This window comes from Hypanus sabinus, chromosome 4 (assembly GCF_030144855.1).
Source record: "Hypanus sabinus isolate sHypSab1 chromosome 4, sHypSab1.hap1, whole genome shotgun sequence".
Lineage (NCBI taxonomy): Eukaryota > Metazoa > Chordata > Chondrichthyes > Myliobatiformes > Dasyatidae > Hypanus > Hypanus sabinus.
The window spans coordinates 14,905,797-14,931,930 of record NC_082709.1 but is presented as its reverse complement, the minus strand read 5'-3'; the positions used below and the strand labels follow the sequence as shown (position 1 = coordinate 14,931,930).

Here is a 26,134-nt window from a genome sequence, read left to right as displayed (position 1 = left end):
GGAGAGGATGGAATCTGACAGGAGAGTGGCGTGGACCATAGGAGAAGAGGAATTTGGAGGGGACGCAGAGGGAGATGTTAGACACGTAAGAAGAGGTAAAAGGCAGAGTGGGGAATAGAGGAAGGAAGGGAGAACTTTTTTACCAGAAGGAGAAGTTGATATTGGTGGCCACCCAAATAGAAAGCAAGGTGTTGCTCCTCCCCCCAGAAAGTAGGCTCACCTTGGCATAAGAGCAAGTATAACAACACATAATGTACAATATGCTCAATGTGTTACAGCTGCCTAAAAGTTATGCGTTAAGAGAAAGGCCTTTATGGTAACTACTAGAAAGAATACAGTAGAAGCCACAAGACAATTAAGGAGGCAGAGCTAATATAGATTTTAAAGTTAAAAGTTAAAGTCCGTCCCGAGCCTTATTGGCTCATCAGGCCGGTGCTTATGCCGGCTTCCATGGCGTGAAGCGACTGAGAGTACGAGACTCCCCCACCCCCCGGATAGGACACCAGTCTATCGCGAGGTTAACCCCCAGCATTTTGCCGGTACCCATTTTCAGCTGGGTGGACTGTAGTGATGTGTGGATGTGTGGTTAAGTGCCTTGCTCAAGGACACAACACGCTGCCTTGGCTGTGGCTCGAACTCACGACCTTCAGATCACTAGTCCAATGCCTTAGCCACTTGGCCACACGATACAAAATATAGATTTTAGGAAGTGAATAACCATTATGCATTTGGGGACTTACTATGGATCACTGAATAGCAAAAATGAATGGAGAAATATGTTGATGAATGTGTCCTATATAGATTCATGGCTTCCAAATAGCTTTGTCCAGCATGGAAGAGAGGAATGAGTTAAAATGTCACAAGGTTTGTCAAAAACCTCATCATTGACGAAATAGGTATTCATTCATTATGTGCCATGTCATATGACGTGGGTGATGTTTGACTTTCCATCACCATGATTGTTCTTGGCAAATTTTCTACAGAAATAGCTTGCTATTGCCTTCTTCTGGGCAGCGTCTTTACAAGATGAGCGACCCCAGCCATTATCAATACTCTTCAGAGATTGTCTGCCTGGCATCAGCTGTCGCATAACCAGGACTTCTGACCTGCACCACCTCCTCCCGTGGCTTCATGTGACATTGATCGGGTGGGGGGTGGGAAGAGGAGCTAAGCAGATGCTACACCTTGTTTAAGGGTGACCTGCAGGCAATAAGAGGGAAGAAGCACCTTACACCTCCTTTGGTAGAGGCAAATCTTCACATCACCCATAAAAACAGCATTAGCAAGTTATTAGTGGTTCATTAAATAATCATCGCTAAAACATAACCATTCATCTGATTAAGTAATGATATGATGTTCAAATTTATTCTCTTATCATTCAAATGATCACATTAGCACAAAATTATACTTAGTAATAAATCAGGTTTACTAGTAAAAGATACACTATCAGTATAAAGAAATGTTCAACTTCCACCGCACAGCATACATTGATTAAAATTAGAATTTAACATTAAATGGTAAGTTTTAATAATTAGCAATTACCTATTTTTACTCGGAGTTTCACTCCCACTTCAGTTTCCCTATTGTCACATTTATCTTGGATATTCAGACTACATTTTACAGCCAGTGTGAGTATTTGACTCAGAACTTTCCTGCTTTCTCTCCACAATGCCAGCAGTGCATCACCTGTGAGGGAACAAAATGATCATACTCACACTAAAACTGGTGCCATCCAAAATAACCACAAGTTACAAATTTATGATAATTTGCAATTTCTTACCTGCATAGTTTACAATATCTCCTCCTGCTTGAAGAATATCTAAAAGTCATTGGGGGAAATAAGAATTATGTGTAATTATTACTTAAGTGAGAATTAAAATGAAACAGCCACATCACCACACTGTTCCTTCCTTATGGAATGGTAGCGTAGTAGTCAGCAAAATGGTTTACAGCGCCTGTGATCCGGGTTCTATTTCTGCTGCTGTCTGTAAGGAGTTTGTACATTCTCCTTGTGACTGCACGGGTTTCCTCTGGGTGCTCCGGTTTCCTCTCCCAGTCCAAAGACGTATCGGATGGTGGGTTAATTGGTCATTATAAATTGTCCCAAGCTAGGGTTGCCAGGCAGCATGGCTTGAAGGGCCGGCAAGGCCTATTCCGTGCTGTATCTCACTATTTTTTTTAAAAAAGGGTTGCAGAGGCTAGATTTCCTGCATCATCATAGATTTGGAGGGATTAAAAATTGTTTTTAATGAAGCTAGCAGTTCAAACCAACCAGCAGAGTGAATCATTTTGTATCCACGTTCAACAGCAAGTGCTAAGTGATTGATTTATTTGGGCCTTTACAATTTACTCCAGGTGATGAGGATGTGTCTGAGAACACTAGATACAGATAATTGCAGCTGGAGGTACAATCAAAGCTAGTGGCACTACTAGCCAAGCCGACTAGTGTTGTTAAAATCTGGAAGCTGTCAGACAATGTGGTGAATGTACCTAGGGGTCTTCTATTAACAATAAATAGGCTAAGTGCCACACTAGACTAAGCCATTAACAGGGAGTATTTTACTGGTAAATTGAGCATTGCACACTTAGTGCCTTCCTCTTTCTCTTCACTGTTGAAGATTCAAGATTGATTGATGCTACATCCTGTGCTCAAGTGTAAGGGGAACAAAATAACTTGCTCTGGATGCGATGGAGCACTAAAAAGAGCACAGAAGGTAAAGAACACAATAAACATAAATACATAAGATAGCTTATATACATATTGATTCTATGTTCATAAAGTTTTGCTAGGCAGCACCTAAGGTGACTGTCGGGAAATAACAAAGTAGTGGTGGAGTTAGTGGGTAAAGGTGCTGATCATTCTTAACGCTTGGGGAAAGCAAAGTTCAGAGTTCAAAGTAAATTTATTATCCTAGCACATATGTCACTATGTACAACCTTGGGATTCGTTTTCTTGCAGGTATACTCTGTAAATCCAGGAAACGTAATAGAATCAATGAAAGGCAACAACCAACAGGACAAACAGGCAACATACAAAAGACAGCCAACTGCAAATATATAAGGAAACAAAAATAATAAATAATATACAGAACACGACATGAAGAGCCCTTGAAAGTGAATCCATAGGGGGTGGGAATATTTCAGTGTTGGGACGAGTGGAGTTGAGTGAAGTTACCCCTCTGATTCAAGAGCCTGATGGCTGAGGAGTAATAAATGTTCCTGAACCTGGTGGTGTGAGTACTGAAGTTCCCATTTCTTCTTCCTGATGGCAGCAATGAGAAGAGAGCATGACTTGCACGGTGGGGTCCCTGATGATGGATGCTGCTTTCCTGCAACAACGTTTCATGTAGATGTGCTCAATGGTGGGAGGGCTTCACCCGTGATAGACTGGACTGTACTTACTACTTTTTGTATGATCTTCCATTCAAGGGCATTGGTGCTCCCATACCAGGCTGTGGTACAACCAGTCAATATACTCTCCACCACACATCTATAGAAGTTTGTCAAAGTTTTAGTTGCCATGCTAAATTTTTGCAAACTTCTACATAAGTAGTGGCGCTGCTATGCTTTTCTTTGTAATTGCACTTGCTGAGCCCAGGACATATCCTCTACAATAGTAACGCAAGGAAACAAAGTTGCTGGCCCTCTCTGTCTCTGTTCCTTTGATGAGGACTGACTCATGGACCTCCCGTTTCCTCCTCCTGAAGTCTATAATCAGCTCCTTGCTCTTGCCACAACAACCACCTCTCATTCAATCTCAGCAAGACCCTAGAGCTGATTGTTCACTTGAAGGGGAGGAAACCAGAGGTCCTCAACATAGGTAATTTTTATTGAGTTTGGTGGCCCTGGTATGGATGCTATATCGCCTCCTGCTTGATGCAGTGGGACAAAATGTCCATGAGCAAGGTGTGTGGAATCCTTCATGATGTTCCTGGCCCTTTTTAGGTACCTTTCTGTATACATGTCCTTGATGGCAGGTAGGCTGGTTCCAGTGATGTGTTGGGCAGTTTTGACTGTACATTATAGAGCCTTTCTGTCCACCACAGGACAGTATTGCACTGCCTGAATATGGCCACATCAAGGAAGTATTCTATTGTGCTACTCATAACCATCAAGATGCACTTGCTCATTTACATGATGCTTGCTCCAGTCCATTCTGGAGTTTAGAGGATTACAGCTCCAAATCTCATCACATACTTGGTCCATTGCAAATATGGTCAAAAGTGCCAGCTCCCAATGCAGTGTGACAGTGGCTGCCCTCAACATCAAGAAAGTATTTGACAAAGTATGCCATGAATAGTTCCCAGTAAAACTGAAGTCACAATTTAGAAGGCAAAGCATTACATTAACTGGAGTCATGCTTTGCACCTAGAAAGATGGTTGTGTTTGTTCAAGGGCAATCATCCCATTAGCACATCGGTGAAAGAGTTCCGCAGGGAAAATTCTAGGTAAAAGCCATAGTCAACATGGCTTTGGAAGGGAAGATCATGCCTCACTAGCCTGATTGAGTTTTTTGAAAGGGTAACAAAAGAAATTGATGAGGGTAGGGCAGTGGATGTGGTCTACATGGACTTTAGAAAAGCATTTGACAAGGTCCCTCATGAGAGACTCATCCAGAAAGTCATGAGGCATGGGATAAGTGGAACCTTGGCTGTTTGTTTAAAAAATTGGCTTAAAGGAATAAAGCAGAGGGTAGTTGTGGAAGGAAAGTATTCTGCCTGGAGGTCGGTGACTAGTGGAGTGCCAGAGATATGTCCTGGGACCCCTGCTATTTGTGATTTTTATAACTGACCTGGATGTAGAGGCGGAAGGATGGTTTGAGTAAATTTGCAGATGACACGAAGATTGGAGGAGTTGTGGATGGAGCTCTAGGTTGTCGAAGGTTATAAGAGGATATAGACAGGCTGCAGAGTTGGGCAGAAAAATTGCAGATGGAGTTCAATCCAGACAAGTGTGAGATGAAGCATTTTGGAAGGACAAACTAGAAGACTGAGTACAGGATTAATAGTCAGTTACTTAAGAGTGTGGATGAACAAAGGGGGTTCAAATCCATACATCCCTCAAGGTCGCTGCACAGGTTGATAGGGTAGTTAAGAAGGCCTATGGGATGCTAGGCTTCATTATGAGGGGGATTGTGTTCAAGAGTAGAGAGGTCATGATGCAACTCTACAGATCTCTGGTGAGACCGCACTTAGAATATTGTGTTCAATTCTGGTCACCTCATTATAGGAAGGATAAGGAAGCTATGGAGAGGGTGCAGAGGAGATTTACCAGGATGTTGCCTGGTTTGGAGAACAAGTCATATGAAGCAAGATTAGCAGATCTGGGACATAGATCTTTGGAGCATAGAAGAATGAGAGGGGACTTGATAGATGTCTACAAGATTATGAGAGGCAGACAGGGTGGATAGTCAGTACCTGTTTCCCAGGGCACCAATAGCAAACACCAGAGCACATATGTACAAAATTAAGGGAGGGAAGTTTAGGGGAGACATCAGGGGTTGTGAGTGCCTGGAATAACTTACCAGGGATGGTGGTGGAGGCTAAAACATTATGGATATTTAAGAGCCTCTTGGACAGGCACATGGATAAAAGAAAAATGGGGTAGTGTGGGTTTAGTACTTTTTTTAAAGGATTATATGGGTCGGCACAACATGGAGGGCTGAAGGTCCTGTACTGTGCTGCAGTGTTCTATGGTTCTATGGCTACTTCAATAATAACTTTCCTTCATAAGATCAGAGGTACATATATATATTGATGATCACACACTGTTCAGTCCCATTTGCAACTCTTCATAAGTGAAAGAATTGATAACACCATGCGGGAGATCTCGGACAATGTTCAGGTGACAAATGAGATGCAGTTCATAACATTTAAGCCTTAGCTGTCAGAACTGATGATCTCTACACAAGTCTGACTACCTACCTTGTAATTAAATTATTAATCTCCCATAATCAAAACTGCCGAGTAGACAATAAGTGCAGAAGTAGGCCATTCAGCCCTTTGAGCCAGCACCGCCATTCAATGTGATCATGGCTGATCATCCACAGTCAATACCCCGTTCCTGCCTTCTCTCCATATCCCTTGACTCTGCTATCTTTAAGAGCTCTATCTAACTCTTTCATGAAAGCATCCAGAGAACTGGCCTCCACTGCCTTCTGAGGCAGAGCATTCCATAGATCCACAACTCTCCAGTTGAATAAGTTCTTCCTCAACTCTGTTCTAAATGGCCTACCCCTTATTCTTAAACTGTGGCCTCTGGTTCTGGACTTCCTCAACAACGGGAACATGTTTCCTGCCTCTAGCATGTCCAATCCCTTAATAATCTTATATGTTTCAATCAGATCCCCTCTTATCATTCTAAATTCCAGTGTTTACAAGCCCAGTCGCCTCAATCTTTCAACATATGACAGTGCCGCCATCCCGGGAATTAACCTTGTGAACCTATGCTGCACTCCCTCAACAGCAAGAATGTCCTTCCTCAAATTTGGAGACCAAAACTACACACAATACTCCAACTGTGGTCTCATGAGAGCCCTGTACAACTGCAGAAGGACCTCTTTGCTCCTCTACTCAACTCCCCTTGTTATGAAGGCCAACATGCCATTAGCTTTCTTCACTGCCTGCTGTACCTGCATGCTTACTTTCAGTGACTGATGAACAAGGACACCTAGATCTTGTTGTACTTCCCCTTTTCCTAACTTGACACCATTCAGATAGTAATCTGCCTTCCTGTTCTTGCCACCGAAGTGGATAAACTCACATTTATCCACATTAAACTGCATCTGCCCACTCACCCAACCTGTCCAAGTCACCCTGCATTCTCCTAACATCCTCTTCATATTTCACACTGCCACCCAGCTGTGTCATCTGCAAATTTGCTAATGTCATTTTAATCCCTTCATCTAAATCATTAATGTATATTGTAAATAGCTGTGGTCCAAGCCTTGCGGTGCCCCACTAGTCACTGCCTGCCATTCTGAAAGAGACACGTTAATCCCTACTCTTTGTTTCTTGTCTGCCAACCAATTTTCTATCCATGTCAGTACCCTGCCCCCAATACCATGTGCTCTAATTCTGCCCACTAATCACCTATGTGGGACCTTATCAAAGGCTTTCTGAAAGTCCAGGTACACTACATCCACTGGCTCTCCCTAGTCCATTTTCAGTTATGTCACTGTATTATCAATAACAAAAAAAAATACAAAGACTATTACAGCTGTTGAAAGGCTGGGTATCATGTGATAATGACTCACTAACCACCTCTACAAACCATTCACAGTATCTCCAAGGTATACAAGTAATGTGATGGAATATTCTTGAGATATCTGGATGAATGTGTCTCCAATAGTTCCTAAGGAGCACATCATCCAAAGGGCAAGACTTCTTGTTTGATATAACTTGGAAGTAACAAGTGAAAAAGTGATGTTATTTCAGGGTGGCAGCCATTTAAAAAGAATAAGTTTCTTTGGCAGTGAGTTTCATTTAAGCAAATAAAAAGTAGTGAAGTGTAAGTGGAGCAGCCAGTGTTAAAGTAGTCAGGCTTTGTCTGAATAGGGTTAGACGAGAACAGGTGGAAGCTGAAGATGCTGAGTCATTTGTTATCATTTATTTTTAACTATGGAACTTACAAACACTTTGTAGTTTGGAGAAGTTGGAGCCAAAGGCATAACAAGTTCAGTGAGAAGAGGCTGAGCAAGTGATCTAGTTAAGGTTTCAGAGAGAAGGTAATTTTTTTTTTATTGTCTGTAAATGCTTAGTACAGTACAGGCAGCATGGTTACGGAGGTAAATTGCTCCTCCTGTGAGATGACTGCATCTGCAGCAAGTGCACCCAACTTCAGCTCCTGGCCGACAAGGTCTAGGAACTGGAGTTGGAAGTAGATGTCAGAACCACGCGGGAGGCTCAACCCCTCAATGATTAAATGCTAACTGAGGTGGTCACTCCCAGCGTGCAGATTGAGGGGCTCTGAGTTTGCTACAGAAGACAGTGACTGCAAATGAAGATGAATTTCATCATTCCACAAGCTCCAAAGCCTTGAACACAAAGAGTATTAATGGAAGAGCGTCAAGGAGGAAGCCCTGCCTTTAAATAAAAAGCATAATCTTGCCCATAAAGACTTTGCAAAGCATCACTTAGAAGACACTGTAAAATTGTGGAAGAAGGTCTTGTGGTCAGATGAGACATTTTAGCCTCAAACCAAAGCGGCACATGTGGTAAAATCTAATACTGCATTGTAACACCATCCCTACTGAGGATGCAGGAGGTAGCATCATGCTATGGGGATGTGTTTCAGCAGTTGGGAACAGAAAACTGGTTGCCATTGATAGGAAGATGAATGTTGCTAAATACAGAGAGATCCTGGATAAAGACCTGCTATGCTCTGATAGAAAGCTTAACTGGGGAGGAAGTTCATCTTTCAACAGGGCAAGTACACAACGCACACTGCCAGAGCAACCATGGAGTGGCTTCAAATGAAGAAAATTGATGTCCTTTAGTGGTCTTCTGATGTCAAGGGAGGTGAAGAATCTAGTCAAGATGGAAAAGTAAATGTATATAAAGGAAGTGAGAATAAAACAGAGGAGTTGAGAATTTTGAGGCCTGAAAAGAACTCAAGAAGGGAATTAGAAAAGCCAGGAGGGGCAATTAAACTTTCTTCAAATAGGAATAAAGAGAATTCAAGGCATTCTATACACATATCAGGAGCAAGTGAATTACTAGGGAGAGAGTAGGACCATTCAGAATAAAGGAGGGAATATTTGCTTGGACACAGATGATGTGGGCGAGGTCCTTAGTAAATACTTTACATCTGTATTTGCCAAGGAAAAGAATGAGGATGACAGGGAGATCGGTGCTGAGAGTATTAATACACTAGGGTGGTAGTATTGTTTTTTTTAAAAAAAGAGGATAGGTCCCCAGGATATAATGTGATGTATCCCAAGTTACTGAGAGAGGCAAGTGAAGGGATTACTGGAGCCATGACCAACAACTGTGTCCCCCCGCCCCCAGCTACAGGTGAGAGACCAGAGATCCCAGAAGACTGGCAAGTTGCTAATGTTATTCCATTATTCAAGAAGAGAACCAAGGATAATCCTGGAAATAATAGACCAAGTGAGTCCCACATCACTGGTACTGGAGAGGGTTGTTATGGGTAGGGTTTGAGCATCTGGAAAACCATAGCCTAATTAGAGAGAGCCAGTATGGCTTTGTGCAGGGCAAGCTGTGTCTTACTAACTTGATTGAGTTTTTTGGCAAGATGACATGGGTGAGTGATGGAGGTAGAGATGTGGCTGTTGCTTACATGGATTTTAGTAAGGTGTTTGACAAGCTCCCTCATGGGATGGCTCATCCAGAAGATTATATGCATAGGATCCATGGATTCAGAACTGGCTTGCCCACAGAAGACTGAGGATGGTGGTCAAAGGGAACTATTCTATCTGAATGTCTGTGATTAGTGGTGTTTCACAGGGATCTATACTGTGACCAATATAAGTGACCTGGATGAAAATGTTGATGGGTGGATTCGTAAGTTTGCAGATGATACAAAGAGTGGTGGTGTTGTGGATAGCATAGAAGACTGGCAAGGAACACAGCAGAATATAGATCAATTTCCAGACATGGGCAGAGAAATGGCAGATGGAGTTTAACCTAGCCAAATGTTAAGTGTTGCAACTTGGTAGGTCAAATGAAAAGAGAAATTGAATTGAATTAATTTTATTTCTTACATCCTTCACACACAAGTAAAAATCTTTGTTACAACAACAGGACAGTCAATATAGCATAGAAATACAGTTGTTTCAGCATGAATTAATTAGTCTGATGCCCAGGTGGAAGAAGCTGTTCCAAAGCCTGTTGGTCCTGGCTTTTATGCTGTGGTACCTTTTCCCAGATGGTAGCAGCTGGAACAGTTTGTGGTTGGGTGACTCAGGTCCCAACAATCCTTTGGTCCTTTTTACACATCTATCTCTGTAAATGTCCTGAATAGTGGGAAGTTCACATCTATAGATGTGCTGGGCTGTCCATACCATTCTCTGCAGAGTCCTGCAATTGAGGGAAGTACTGTTCCCATACCAGCCAATGACGCAGCCAGTCAGGATTTAGGGACTCATACCAAACATCAACAGTCTGAGGTGAAAGAGGCACTGTTGTGCTTTTTTCACCAGACAGCCAGTATGTACAGACCAAGTGAGGTCCTCGGTGATGTGAATACTGAGGAATTTAAAGCTGTTCACACTCTCAACCCCCAGATCCATTGATGTCAATAGAGGCTATCCTGTGTCCACTCCTCCTGTTGTCCATAACCAGCTCCTTTGTTTTTGCGACATTGAGGGAGAGGATGTTTTCTTGACACCACTGTATCAGGGATGATGTCTTCTTCTCCATAGGCTGCCTCATTATTATTTGAGATAAAGCCAATCAATGTTGCATTATCGGCAAATTTAATTAGCAGACTGAAGCTGTGGGTGATGATAACAGTCATGGGTATATAGAGAGTAAAGAAGGGGGCTTAGGACACAGCCCTGAGTGGCACCTGTGTGGAAGGTCAGAGGGCAGAGGGGAGGGAGCCCACTCTTACCACCTGCCAGCGATCTGACAGGAAGTCCAGGATCCAACTGCACAAGGCAGGGTGAAGGCAGAAGTCTCCGAGCTTCTTGTCATGCCTGGAGAGAATTATGGTGTTAAATTCTCACATAAGCATCTTTCTTCTCCAGATGTGCAAGTTCAATATGTAGTGTTGTGGCTGTTGCGTCATCTGTCGATGGGTTGTGTCAATAGGTGAACTACAGGGGGTCCAGTGTGGGTGGTAGCAAGCTGCAGATGTAGTCCTTGACCAGTCTCTCAAAACATTTGCTTATTATTGAGGTGAGAGCGACAGGACGCCAGTTGTTCAGACATGTTATCTTGGCCTTTTTGGGTACAGGGGCAATGGGGGATGTTTTGAAGCAGGAGGGCACTCTACACTGGGAGAGGGAGAGATTGAAAATGTCTGTAAGCACACTTCCCAGTTGTGCCGAGCAAAGTATTCTGTTAAGGCAAGACCTTTAACAGTGTTAATGAGCAGAGACATCATGGGTTCCAAGTTCACAGCTCCATGAAAGTGGCTGCACAGGTTGGGAGGGCAATTAAGGTGACATATTGCAAGTTGCCTTTTATACATCGAGGCATTGAGTCCATTAGTCAGAAAGTTAGGACGCGGGGGGGCGGAGTTTCAAGATGGCGACGTAAACATCTGCCTTTTAGGCGCTCTTCATTTTTTAAACTATAATCACCCTTTAATCAAATCTTTTCATCTTTATTACATGGGTTGATACTTACGATTTATTTCTTTTCTAAAATAATACTTGATTTAATCTTTCCAAACTTAAAATGTCTGCACCTAAGAAATCGTCTAAAGAGCCTCTATCTATTGACGCAATTTCTAATCTTCTGGATACTAAACTGGATACTAAACTTGCAAGTTTGGAAAGTAAAATAACAAGTCTGGAAAATAAGCTTACCGCGAAAATGTCTGGGCTCGAAAAAGTCGTTAGATCGTTTGATACCAAGTTACAATCACAGGCAGCAGATATTGAACGACATGAAGAAAAGTTCACAGCTCTTGATAAGTTAATTTGTGAAAAAATACGTACAATCGAAACACTGGAGAAGAAGGTACTGTCGACTGCTAAAACAGTAGAGCATTATAAGTTTAAAATCACCGATCTTGAAAACCGATCTCGCAGACAGAATTTGCGAATCATCGGGTTTCCCGAAAATGTTGAATCTGGTGACTTAACTGAATTTTTCTCTAACTTATTATGGGAAGTTTTTGGCGCTGATGTTTTGAAAGCTAAACCTACTATTGATCGTGCCCACAGAGTTTCGAGATTTTCGATCTCGAGAGGCAAGCCACGAGCTGTGATTGTTCGCCTCCATTATCCTCGGGAGAAAGAACTTTTAATCCGATTAGCTCTTCAGAAAGGTATGATTTCTTACAGAAGCAACACATTTCGTATTGTTGAAGATTATTCATTTGAAGTGATGAAAGCGAGAATCGCTTTTAAACCAGTGATGGCAGAGATTCATTCGATTGGATTTAAACAAGCTTTAAGATACCCAGAGAATCTCAGCGCTTTTTTAATACTCCGGAAGATGCAAAGAAATTCGTTGAAGAACATCGATCTTCCAGCATAAGCTGAACTATGTGTTATGTTGAAGAATTTTTGGAGAGAAGATGCCATTTCGTTTTGGGCTTTAACTTGTGAAGCTGCGTTATAGTTTTTTTACTTTGGTCTGTAGACCCGGTTTTTTTTTTTACTATCATGGTTTATAGATGCTTTTTTAATTTTACTATAATGTCCTTTTTCTTTTTTTTTTCTGAATTGGATATACAAGTTTATATTTTGTAATAATGATTTCTTTTTTTTAAGATGTCGTTTCTTCTTCCCACAAGACTTTGCTTTCTGTAAGCATTCATTTGTTTGCTTGTATTTGAGAATGGGACGAATGTTTTGGATTTTTGGACCCTTTTTTTTATATTGTAGTGATTATTGAATCCTTTTTTAATTCTATTTTGATAACCTTTTTTTTAATAGATTGGTGAATTTACATTTATATTTTGTAATATGCCTTTTTCAAAATGTCGTTTCTTCTTCCCATAAGTCTTTGCTTTTCAAACGTCATTTTTTTGTATTTGAATATGGAATCTTTTTTTTAAAAAGGCATATTACACTGTTTCAAACTTTAGCGTCTATCCTTTTTTAATTAATGATCTTTTACTTTATTATATTACTTTTTTTAAATTTTGATTGATATATATTCTTTTTTTTGCAACCCTGTACTTAAATCTGGGTGTTTTATAATCTCTTTTTATCTTTTCATGGAGTTGCCATCTTGAAATGGGGGTAATATTAGTGTTAGTTTGTGCGCCTGCCGCTTGGCTTTTTTTCGAGGGGTTGGGGGAGGGGGTAGGGATCTTTTCTCACGCTTTTGCTTTTTATTTTTTTGCTTTTAGTTTATGGGCCAACTTTAAATTATTAATATTGTTGAGGTGTCATTTTCTCCGGTTGCTCCTGAATCATTTTTTCTTCTTCCTGAATTGTGGGTTATGTGTCTTCTTAACCTTTTATGATATACACAATCAATATTGGCATGATGGATAAGTCTATTAATTTTATCTCTTGGAATACTAATGGTTTAAATCATCTGATTAAACGTAAAAAAATATTTAAAGTATTCCATAGACTGAATGCTAATATTATCTTTGCACAGGAGACCCATATTAGGAGGGAGGATAATCAACGTTTTTTTAGGTTCTGGAAGGGTCAAAAATTTCACTTGAATTGTACCGCCAAAATTAGGGGTGTGTCTATTTTTATAGACCCCTCAATTTCGTTTACACATCATGAAATTATTTCTGACCCACAGGGCAGGGCAGATTTTTGTTGATTACTGGTTCACTCGAAAAGTGGTTCTAGTTAATATTTATGCTCCAAACTTTGACTGCCCTGATTTTTTTAAACGTTTATTTACTTCCCTTCCTAATCTAAATGAATATATGTTGATAATGGGTGGAGATTTTAATTGTTGTCTGAATCCTTTGATGGATAGATCTAAACCTATTCGAACTCTTCCGAATAGATCAGCCTTACTTATTAATTCTTTTATGGTTGATTTGGGAATTACTGAAATATGGCGGTTTTTGAACCCTAAAGATAAAGAATTTTCATTTTTTTCACATGTATATCATAGTTATTCTAGAATTGATTATTTCCTTCTTGATCGTCGTTTATTAACAGATGTTACTGATTGTAAGTATGATTCTATTGCCATTTCGGATCATGCACCTTTGAAGTTATCTATCAAAATCTCGGACTCTTCCATTAATACTAGATCTTGGTGAATCAACACTACTTTGCTTCAAGATCCAGAATTTATTACCTTCATAAAACAACAAATTGAATTATTTTTTTCAACAAACTATACCGAAGAGATTGACAGAGGAATACTTTGGGACTCTTTCAAGGCTTTTATCCGTGGACAAATTATCTCATATTCCGTTGGTAAAAGAAAACAAAGATATTTAGATATAGCTTTATTGGTGGATAAAATTAAAGAAATTGATAAGATTTATTCCGTTACTCCTACCAAAGAACTTTATAAGAAGAGAGTTGAGCTTCAAATGGAACATAGCTTATTATTATCTTCTTCAATTGAGAATCAATTAATCAAGACCAGGGCTCAATTTTATATTCATAGTGATCGAACTGGTAAATTGTTAGCTAACCAATTAAAAGCTATTTCGACTAGGCGACAAATTATTAAAATTCGTAAACAAGACGGTAATCTGACTACTGATCATAAAGAAATTAATAATATTTTTCGATTTTTATAAATCTTTATATCAATCAGAATTTGATGGCAATCTGTCCATGATGGATAATTTTTTTAACAATTTAAATATTCCCAAACTGACAGACGAAAATCGAAGTGTGTTTGATGCTCCTATTTCTATGGCCGAAGTAGGAGAGACTATCTCATCAATGAATTCAGGGAAAGCTCCTGGTCCTGATGGTTATATTATAGAATTTTTTAAAACTTTTTCTTTTTTGCTTTCCCCTTGGTTATGTGAAATCTTTAATGATGCATTTACTAAGAAGAGATTACCTCAGTCTTTTTATGAAGCTACTATTCTCTCTAATTCTTAAAAAAGATAAAGATCCTACTTTATGTGCATCTTATCGCCCTATATCACTATTAAATGTAGACTCTTAAGATTCTTACAAAAATTTTAGCTATTAGGTTAGAAAAAGTATTATCACAGATTATTTCAGAAGACCAAACTGGTTTTATTAGGAATCGGTATTCCTTTTTTAATGTTAGAAAACTGATTAATATAACTTATACTTCTTCACCCACAATCTCAGAATGTGTTATCTCATTAGATGCTGAAAAAGCTTTTGATAGAGTTGAATGGACATACTTATTTAATGCCTTGAAAAATTTTAATTTTAGTTCTAATTTTATATCATGGATTAAATTAATATATTATAAACCTGTTGCTTCTGTTCTTACAAATAATTATAGATCCTCTTTTTTTCAATTATCTCGTGGTACGAGACAAGGTTGTCCCTTAAGTCCTTTATTATTTAATATCGCATTAGAACCTTTAGCCATTGCTATTCGTGAATCTCCTAATATTTTTGGTATTACTCGTAATGAAAAGTTATACAAGTTATCACTTTATGCTGATGACTTGTTGTTATATATTTCTGATCCTGATAGGTCTATTCCCACTATCCTATCTTTGTTGGTTCAATTTGGTAGTTTTTCTGGTTATAAATTAAATTTGGATAAGAGTGAAATATTTCCTTTAAATGAGCAAACTTTATTGAATGACAGGACACCATTTGAAGTTGTTACTGATAACTTTATTTATTTAGGTATAAAAATTACTAAGAAGTATAAAGATTTATTCAGATTGAATTTTTTACCCATGCTTCATCAAATTCAACAACTTACTACTAGATGGTCTCCTTTATCCTTATCATTAGTTGGTCGGATTAATGCTATTAAAATGATGATTTAACCGAAATTTTTATATTTATTTCAAGCCTTACCAACTTTTATTCCTAAATCTTTCTTCGATAACATTGATTCAAAAATTTCCTCATTTGTGTGGCAAAATAAAAATCCCAGGTTAAGTAAAAGACAGTTACAGAAATCTAAAAAAGATGGTGGTTTAGCTTTACCTAACTTTAGATTTTATTATTGGGCGAATAATATTCGAAACTTAATATATTGGAAACTAGAGTTGGATTCACCATTGTGCCCACAGTGGGTAAATTTAGAATGTAATGTTGCACAAGGATATTCTTTATTCTCCATTCTTGGTTCTTCTCTTCCGGTTGATTTAGTTAAACTCAATAAACAGATATCCAATCCTATTGTCAAACACAATACAAATTTGGTTTCAGTTTCGTAGGTTTTTTTACTCTGAAAAACTTTGTTCTTGATAGCCCTATCTTACTTAACTTCTTTTTTAAACCTTCTTTAACAGATCAAGCTTTTAGCATATGGAAAAGGAAAGGTATAATATGTTTTCGTGATCTCTTTTTTGAAGGTAGTTTAATGTCTTTTGACCAACTTTCCAACAAATTTAATTTACCTAAATCTAATTTTTTTTAGATATTTACAAATTAGAAATTTTTTATATAAAGTTTTACCATCCTTTCCCAATTCAACTTTGATAGATTTTTCAGACATGATTTTTTACCCTGAATCCTTGTCAGAAAGGATTAGTGGCTCTTATTTATAATAGGATTATGAAGATACAACCAGAAATATCAGGTAGAATTAAACAAGAGTGGAAAAAAGAACTTCAATATAATATATCAACAGAAAAATGGGAAAAAATTTTACAAATGGTTAATTCTTCTTCTATATGTGCTAAACATGCTTTAATACAATTTAAGGTTGTACATAGAGCTCATATGTCTAAAGATAAGCTTGCTCGATTCTATTCTCATATTAACCCTCAATGTGACAGATGTCATTCAGATGTGGCCTCATTGACCCATATGTTTTGGTCATGTCCCACTTTACCTAACTATTGGAAGGACATATTTGCTACCATTTCCTCAATTTGGAATATTGATTTACAACCTCATTTTATTACTGCAATTTTTGGTATACCAAATGAGGATGATAGTCGACTTTCCCCTTCAATTAGACGAATGATCGCCTTTGTAACATTAATGGCCAGAAGGTCTATATTACAAAAATGGAAAGAAGTAAACCTTCCTACCACATTTCAGTGGTTTTCTCAAACTATCTCTTGTCTGAGTTTAGAAAAAATTAGAAGTACTATTTTCGATTCATCAATTAAATTTGAAGAAACTTGGGGACCGTTCATTCGACACTTTCATATGAATTAATTTGGCCTCTTCCAGACCTTTTCTCTTTTTATTCTTGTTCTGGTATGGAGTTCCAGAGTTTTTGACACTATCATACTCATATAAACTGGTATTATTGCCCATGTTAGTTTAGGTTTATTTTTTTTAATATACATTTCTTCGTGCATTTTTACTTTTTTTTTCTTTTGATGACTATTTTTATTCTTTTTCATGTTCAATCAAAATAGGTTTGATTGTTTATTATAAGTTTTTTCTTTGGTTGATATTTAATAAGATATTGTTATCCTATTATAAATTTAACTTTAAATCTAATGCATTTATAACCTATTTATATTATGTTATGTTTCTCTTTATATATATGAAATTCAATAAAAAGATTGAAAAAGAAAAGAAAGTTAGGACGCAGCTTTACAAAACTCTAGTTAGGCCGCACCTGGAGTTTTGCATAGAGTTCTGGTCACTTCATTATCAGAAAGGTGTCGAAGGTGTGGAAGAGGTTTACCTGAATGAGAGGGCATGTGCTGCAACGGAAGGTTGGATAAACTTGGATTGTTTTCTCTGGAGCGGCAGAGGCCGAGGGGAGATCTGATAGAGGTTTATAAGATTAGAGATGCATAGATAGAGTGGACAAACAGCATCTTTCTCCCAGAGTTGAAATATCTAATGCCGGAGTCATTCATTTAAAGGTGAAAAGGAATAATTTTAAAGGAGATGCAAGGGGCAAGTTTTTATTTTAGACAGAGAGTGATGGGTGCCTAGAATGCACTACCTGTTGTGGTGGTAGAGGCAGATGCATTAAGAATTTTTTTTAAATATATAAACGAGATGTTTAGATGCCACACAAATTGAAGGAAAATGGAAGGAGATGGATATTGTGTCAGCCTAAGGGATTAGTTAGGCTGGGCATTTCATTCCTGATTTATTTAGTTCAGCACAGCATTGTGGGCTGAAGGGCCTGGGGATGTTCCTGTGCTGTACAGTCCTATGTCCTATAAAATCCACCACTGTTCATCAACTATCAAGGCAAAAATGTGATAGGGAGAAGGAAGGAGATTGGGGTAATAAATCAGCTATAGTAGAATGGTGGAGCATAATTCTGTTCCTATATCTTAATGTCTTATGGTCCTATCTATAAAACACTTTACTACCATGGTATCTCTCAGAAGTTGGTCATTCCTGAGTGTTGTCGAGTTAAATTCATCCAGGCAAGCAACAAACCGAGCTTTCAACTGAACCATCAAAGCCTGTGACCACTACAGACAAAAATAAACACCTTCGGTGCTCACTCACACAATGCAAGTTAATCTCAAAGTTGCATGGTATGTTAATAGAAAAATATCAGTTCCTTCATCATAACGTAATCCAAATCCAGGAATTCCCATTACCTGGGAGTATCTTCACCAAAATGCTTGCTCAAATTGTTTAACACAATCTACTCAAAAGCAATTAGGATGAATAATAAATACTGGCCTTGCCAGTGATACTTGCATCTTACGTTTAGAAAAAAAAAGTTGCTTAGAAAATTGCAATTATTAAAAACCCAGGTCACCAATGTCTCAAATCTCATCTGCTCTGCCCTCAGCCTGCAATTGCTCCTGTCTTCACTATGGGGTAGCATACTCCCTTTGCCCCACCCTTTCAAACATGTTCTCACTCATATTCAATGTTTCAATCAGTGTCGATCCAATCGACTGAACTTCTCATGTGAAGGTAGTCCTGGGCTGCCTTGTTATGCGACCGACAAAGTTGGTGATAAATGGATAAATCTGCCATGTTGGGTTTGAAATGGTGGCAGAGAAAAAGGCAACTGTTTTCTTTGGTGTTGTCGAGAGTAGTTGGCCTATTCCTGAATGCACTATGGCAAGTCAAACTGAAAAGAAACTTCTTCAGTTGGCAATCATAAACACAAGAGTTTCTGTAGGTGCTGGAAATCTTGAGCAGCACACTCAAATTGCTGGAACAACTCAAAAAGTCAGGCAGCATCTATAGAGAAGACCTGAAACATTTCCTTTTATAGATGCTGCCTAACTTGCCAAGTTCACTCTGTACTTTGCACATTGACAAGTATTTAGGTGAAAACTTTGTTGCTGAAACTAATTGTTGATCTTAAATACCTGGCAGGCTCTTCAAAGGAGGTCGAGAAGAGGACTCTTTCAAATTTTGAAACAGAATTAGAAAATGTTGGAAAAACTCAGTAAAATCTTATAAGGTGATATATGTGAGGGAATAATTGGTGATTAAGTTTTCTTTTCAGGGCATAAGACATAGGAGTAGAATTAGGTGATTACGTCCATCAAGTCTGCTCCACCATTTCATAATAGCTGATCCATTTTCCCTCTCAGTCTCAATCACCTGCATTCTCCAGTATCCCTTCATGCCCTGACTAATCAAGAATATATGACACTCTACCTTAAATGTTCCCAGTGACTTGGCCTCCACAGCTGCTGTGGCAACAACTTCAATAGATCCACAACCCTCTGGGTAAAGAAATTCCTAACCTCCATTCTAAAAGTATGCCCCTCTATTCTGAGGCTGTGTCCTCCAGTCTTAGATTTTCCCACATTAGGAAAAAACGTCCTCTCCACATCCACTCTATAGAGACCTTTCAATGAGGTCTCCCCTGGTTCTTGTGAATTCCAGAGTGTACAGACCAGAGCCATCAAATACATATGACAAAACTTGAAATCCCGTGATCACTGCACCTCCCTTGAACCCTCTCCAACGTCAGCACATCCTTTCTGCCCAAACCTGCTCATAGTACTCCAAGCAAGGCCTCGCTAATGTTTGATTAAGTCTCGGCATTACACCCTAGTTCTTATATTCTAGTGCTATCGAAATGAATGCCAACAACTTATTTGTCTTCCCCACCACCGACTCAACCCGCAAACTAAACTTTAAGCAATCCTCCACAGGGACCCCCCAAGGCCATTTTAAGTGAAGGATGACAATTTGATCTTTCCAATGGCATGCACGCATCTGAAAATATAAGCAACTGCAGAATCCCCCGCTGCTTATACGGAAGATTTTTATCAACGCTGAATTGGGCTGAATTGAGCTAGCTCGTGATATCTTACGGTCCACGATGTCTGATATGTAGCCATTGAGAGTCCGGGTCAAATGGTCGGCCCCACTGCCTTTCTTACTGTTCCTCGTGTAGGTCTCGGTGAGGCTGGTGAACCCTGCAGTAATGCAGAAAAGGCGTCAGGTACTCACCAACCTTGCAGGGACGCCCCCCCTACCCCCCCTTCCCCCTTCCCCCTTCCCCCTACCCCCCCTGCCCCCTTCCCCCCCTACCCCCTTCCCCCTTCCCCCCCTACCCCCTTCCCCCTCTACCCCCTTCCCCCCCTACCCCCTTCCCCCCCTACCCCCTTCCCCCCCTACCCCCTTCCCCCTTCCCCCCCTACCCCCTTCCCCCTTCCCCCTACCCCCCTGCCCCCTTCCCCCTACCCCCCCTGCCCCCTGCCCCCTTCCCCCCACCCCCCCTGCCCCCTTCCCCCTTCCCCCCCTTCCCCCTTCCCCCCCTTCCCCCTTCCCCCCTACCCCCTTCCCCCTTCCCCCCCTGCCCCCTTCCCCCCCTGCCCCCTTCCCCCTTCCCCCCCTACCCCCTTCCCCCTTCCCCCCTACCCCCTTCCCCCTTCCCCCCCTGCCCCCTTCCCCCCCTGCCCCCTTCCCCCCTTCCCCCTTCCCCCTACCCCCTTTCACCTGAAATATCAGCGAAGAGGAGCACGCCGTGGAAATGCTCCACATCAGGGATAGGCCGGTCTACACCCTCGTAAACCACCAGGTCGGGCACGTTAGCAGCCAGTTTGCTGATTTTATAGGTGCCGGCGAAGTAACCTCGCTGCCTCTGGACTTTCAGTCGAGTGATTGGCCGGATGAAGCTGACAGCCTGTTTCTGGGGGACATGATCCATGTCTCTGCCCCAACTGCCGTCCGCTGAACTACCCCCCGAGCGGAGAGTCCACGGGCACCTATTGTGAGGTCACAGCGGCAGGTAGTCCGTGCAAACTGCGCTGCCCCGTCACGTTCACTCAGGAAATAGACACATTTGCGCTTTTCCACGTTCTGCTGCGCTGTTTGTAATTGAAGTCATCACCTCGGCATTTCAAAAGGTATACCAAACCTACAGATGATAACGCAGAAATATAGAATAAATGTAAATTTATTATCAAAGTACATATATATCGCGATATGCAACCCTTGTCTTGCGGGCATGCTCAGTAAATCCAATAACCATAATAGAATCAATGAAAGACCACACCCAACAGGGACGACAACCAGTGCAAAAAAACACAAAGCTGTGCAAATACAAAAGAAAAACAAACCATAATAAATAAATAAATAAGCAGTGAGTATCAAGAGCATGAGATGAAGAGCCCTGGAAAGTGGGAACATTTTAATAATGGAGCAAGTGAAGTTATTCCCGCTAGTTCAAGAGCCAGATGTTAGAGGGGTAATAACTGTTCCTGCACCGGGTGGTGTGAGTCATGAGACTCCTGTACCTTCTTCCTGATGGCAGTAGTGAGAAGAGAAGAGTGGTGGGGGTCCCTGATGATGGATGCTGTTTTCCTGCTTCTGCATTTCATGTAGATGTGCTCGGTGGAGGTGAAAGCTTCATCCCTGATGGACTGAGACCTATCCACGGCTTTTTGTAGGATTTTCCATTCAAGGGCGTTGATACTTCCATACAAACTGTGAGGCAGCCAGTCATTCTACAGTCCACCACGCAGCTACGGGAGTTTGTCAAAATTTTAGATGTCATGCTAAATCTTCACAAACTTCTACAAAGTAGAGGCAATACTGTGCGTTCTTCATAATTGCTCTGGAGTGTTGGGGCCAGTCACCACCCTTGGAAGAAGATACACACCTGGGCTCTGAGTTTATTGTCAATTCACTGCTGGACCCATGGGTCCTTGTTTGTATCGTTGAAAGCAGCAGGAGGTGGAACAGGTATTGACACTAAAAGTGCTGGAGCAAATCTTAAGAGGTAGTTAAAGCTGTAAAAATCAGTTTAATTGCTTTAAATTGCAGAAGTATTTGTGAACATTCAAACACAAGAAATTTAAAACATAAAAAGCATTTAAATAAGCCAAACAGTCAAAAAATCTTGAAGACAGTCTTAGTTAATCCCATAAAGTCAATGTAGGATTCTTCACTGCACCTGGTCAACTAGAGACACAACACACTCCACTGAAGTCATGAGCAGCTGCCAACAAATTAAAGACTCTTGCACAGGAAATCCTGAATTTGCAGGCATTTCCTTCACTGAATCTTTTCTTGCCTTTTAATTTCCCAGGTGCCGCATGACCTGAGTATTTCCAAAACCCGCTGCCTTGTATCACATCAGAGGACGTTTATCTGAGCAATACAATTGACAAGAGTCTGTTAACAGCTATCACAAGAGCTATTCTTGTGCATCGTAAACACTATTTTGTTTAAAATGAGTAGAAATTAATTGTAGGCGTAATCACAATTCTCCAAAATATATCATTAAAATTTATTTACAAAAGATTGGCTTCTGAATTCTTTTGTTCTACTAATCTTGTGAACAGAGACTCGTATGTTACACAAATACTGTAAAGAGGCACTCAATCCACCTTAGCTGTATCATCTCTCTGAAAGATATCCCCCTTATTCACTTGATCTTCTCATGTAACCTATGGGTTTCCCCCACCCCCCAACTATTTCAAGTCAAGTCAGGTTTATTGGCATTTAACTATATACAAGTATTTAACATACATAATCATATAATGTATATAGAAACAACGTTTCTCTGAACCAGGGTGTAAAGCACAGTAGAACACATAACACACAAAATCTCTTGATGCTGTTGGAGGGCGGTGCCAGAGCAAGGTTTAATTGATGCAGTTTCTAGATTATGGACTCTAATTTATGTATGATGTGTTTCTAGTGTAACAGCTGGGAAAGGTTTCACTGCTGATGTAATGGTCTTTCTGTGGAAGCAGTATTTGGGTTATGGTTAGAGATGACGGGTGCTTTGGAATGTGAGCCGTCCAATGACGGGAGCGTGTTTTCCTGTGCGTCTGACACCGGGGTGAGCTGGGTCTTTCGTTTGGCAGGAGATGAAAGACGCGGGAGAGAAGAGGTTGTAGGACTCGACCCGAAGCAGGGCCATGATCTGATGAAACCTGGGGAGTTCGAGGGAGGATCGGAGAAGGGGAAACCATGAGCTCCAACTTGTGCACATTAGACTCTCATTAAAATTGGCACTTATCTTTTTTTCAGTTTTCTTTACTAACCCATTAGTCAAATTAAGAATTATAAAGCTAAATCATTTAATTGTATGCAGTGCACCGCCTGTTATTTTGTGGTACTTGTGACAGGGTATTGATTCACACAGCGTCCACACAAACAGCACCTCAATCTCACACACTTGGCAGGACCAGACATTGTCTTCTCTAGACTTAACGCAGGCATCAGAACCTGAGTGTTTCACTAGTTTTTCCGGTCACTCCTATTTTTGTTGCTTGTTTGGGCAATTTAGAATCGGGCCAGACTGCAGATAGTGAACACTGCGCTGAACAGAATATGCCTTTTGATTTTTGTCTTTATATTCTGTGTTTTCACTCATCTTTTTGTATCCATTTGCGTGATTTTTTTTGTTGTGTGGGGTGGGGTATAGGGGTTTTTTTGGAACGGGTTCCATGGTTCTGCTTTGTTTCATGGGGGTCTGTGAGGAAGGTGAATCTCAGAGTTGTACACTGAATACATACTTAGATAATAAATGAACTTTGACTTGACTTTGACTTTACTATCCTCTATCAAAATCCTTCAAGATTTGAGCACTATAAATCTCTCCTTCAGAATGATACACATTCTACTAGTTCATTACCTTAACAGAAATCTTACACTCCAATGGAATGTTTTGTTGCATGTTTTTTTCCAAAGCAAGGTTTCTGTGCTCCCTCTGTAGGTTAAGCAGTGCTCATTGTCTGAAAGGGCTAGCATAAATGCCTTGTTCTGCAATCTTTGGCTCCTATTGCAAAGCCAATGAACCCTTGTGTTTAACAGTTTTCATCTGTATTACACCTTCAAGAACTCTACACAGTTATACCCAGAGGGTCTCTGTTCCATTATTTCCTTTAAAAGAGCATTACTTTATTTATATTTTTTCTCCTTGTATTTACTACTAACAAATCACTGTACTCTTCTCTCCGTTAAACTTTACTTATTTGTCATTTTCCCAATAATGTGTATCTTCTTGAATTGTATTCCTGACTTCCTTGCTGTTAATTCCATTTCTAAATCTGTGTAGCCAGAAATTTTTAAATTAAGTCTTGTACAGTACTATACCAAATCCAAGTTAGTAAATTATATTCAGAAAAAAAAACTTTTAGTTTTAAAAGAAGCCCATCTGGTAAAACATTGGATACTTTTATTGAGTATAACAGACTATATTGTATAACAATATACAAGAGGTTATTTAAGTTCCTTAAGGTTGTTATTGCCAGGGATGGTAGTGGGGACAAGCTCCCACTACCTATTAAATGCTCCCAATGTAATGTGTCTCAGTAGTTCTGACAACCAAGTCCAGCTCCTGGCCTTCATGTGAGGCTTGGCTACTAAGCCCAGCAAAGCCGTTTCTATTAATGGGAGAAAGGGCAAAGGCAGATTACTGGCACCTTAAAATCAGTTGCTTCTGACAAATGGGGTTTATCAGCCGTGGTTGGCAGCTCATTAAGGGGAAGGGAAACTCTGATCTCAAACTTCCACTGCTTCCAGAGCTTTCCTCACTCATGGGGAAAGCTTTTTGAGTAAACCCCTGAGGAAAAATTCAGAACTGGAGTTCCTAAGGCAGTCCTATGTTTAGTTCAATGCTGACGGGTAACTCCTGTGACAGCACTGGTGCTGAACTGTATCAGTCTCAGCAGTTCCTTTGGATTCATCGGCCACATGGACAGGGGGAGCTTGCAATGAGGGCAACAGCTTGCTCTCCATATTGTACTGCCCTGGATTGCGTATCATGTAGCCAACTGGGACGTGACAAGCATGGTCAACCTCAACCTACGGAGGACCTCAGGGCAATATAATCGGAGTAAACAATTTTTGCCATTTCCTCTGATTTGAGTTCTGCTGTGTTTTACATGACTACAACTTTAATATCACTGACGTGAAATTTGTTGCTTTGTGGTAGCAGTACAGTGCAATTCATAATAAATACTATAAATTACAATAAGAAATACACACACACACACACACACACACACACACACACACACATAAATAATCAAATAAGTCGTGCAAATAGAGAGTAGTGTTGTTGTCTATTCAGATATCTGATGGTGGAGGGAAAGAAGCTGTTCATAAGATATTGAGTGTGTGTCTTCAGGCTCCTGTACTTACTGTCTGATGGAAATAATAAGAAGAGAACGTGTCCTGGGTGATGGGGGTCCTTAACGAAAGATGTTGCCGTTTTCAAACATCCATTTTTGAAGATGTTCTGGATGGTGGGAGGTTTGTACCCATGACAGAATTTGTAACCCTCTGCAGCATTTTGTAATCTTGAGCAGTGGCTCCTCCATATCAGACGGTGGTGCAACCAGTTGAAATGCTCTCCATGGTACATCGGTAGAAATTTGCGAGAGTCTTTGTTGACATACCAAATCTCCTCAAACTTCTAATGAAATATAGCTGCTGACTTTGTAATTGCATCAGTATGTTGGGCCCAGGATAGATCTTCAGAAATGTTGACAACCCGGGAATCTGAAACTGCTCACTTTTTCCACTGCTAAGCCATTGATGAGGACTTGTGCATGTTCCCTCAACTCTCCCTTTCTGAAGTCCACGGACAGTTGTTTGTTTTTGTGTGTTCAGTACATCGGGAGGAGAACAAAGTGAATCATATGCTTCTCACCAAAGGTTGAAGGTGATTGCATGCTCATCAACAGCCAGTTAGAATGTACCATAAGATACATCTCTAATGCAGAAGGTATTGTTTCTGAGAAATATAGACAGTACTGTGCAAAAGTCTTAGACTTTTAAGAGAAGTTCGGAGATGTACATAGATGGCAGGTGTATGGAGGGCGATGGTCCTGGTGCAAATCGATGAGATTAGGCAATTTAAATGTTTCAGCATGGACTACATGGGCTAAAGGGTCTGTTTCTGTGCTGAACTTTTCTATGACTCTGTGACATATGTATATAGCTAGGGTGCATCAGACCTTTGCCGAGTACTAACACAAGTTTATGTATTGCACTGTACTGATGCTACAGAAACGT

At 40.2% G+C, this 26,134-nt stretch overlaps 1 protein-coding gene across 1 annotated transcript in view; it reads right to left on the bottom strand.

Moving 5' to 3' along the window:
* The window catches only part of LOC132392511 (adenylate cyclase type 10-like), a 133,170-nt gene extending 112,319 nt beyond the window's left edge, over nt 1-20,851 (bottom strand). The window contains exons 1-4 of the mRNA XM_059966463.1: nt 20,597-20,851; nt 19,969-20,073; nt 1,781-1,819; nt 1,543-1,686 (exon numbers count right to left, since the gene is read on the bottom strand). Of these exons, the coding sequence (XP_059822446.1) occupies nt 1,543-1,686; nt 1,781-1,819; nt 19,969-20,073; nt 20,597-20,807 (499 nt within the window). The 5' untranslated portion in view covers nt 20,808-20,851. The remainder of the gene's footprint in view (nt 1-1,542; nt 1,687-1,780; nt 1,820-19,968; nt 20,074-20,596) is intronic.
* Between the last annotated feature and the right edge of the window lie 5,283 nt (nt 20,852-26,134).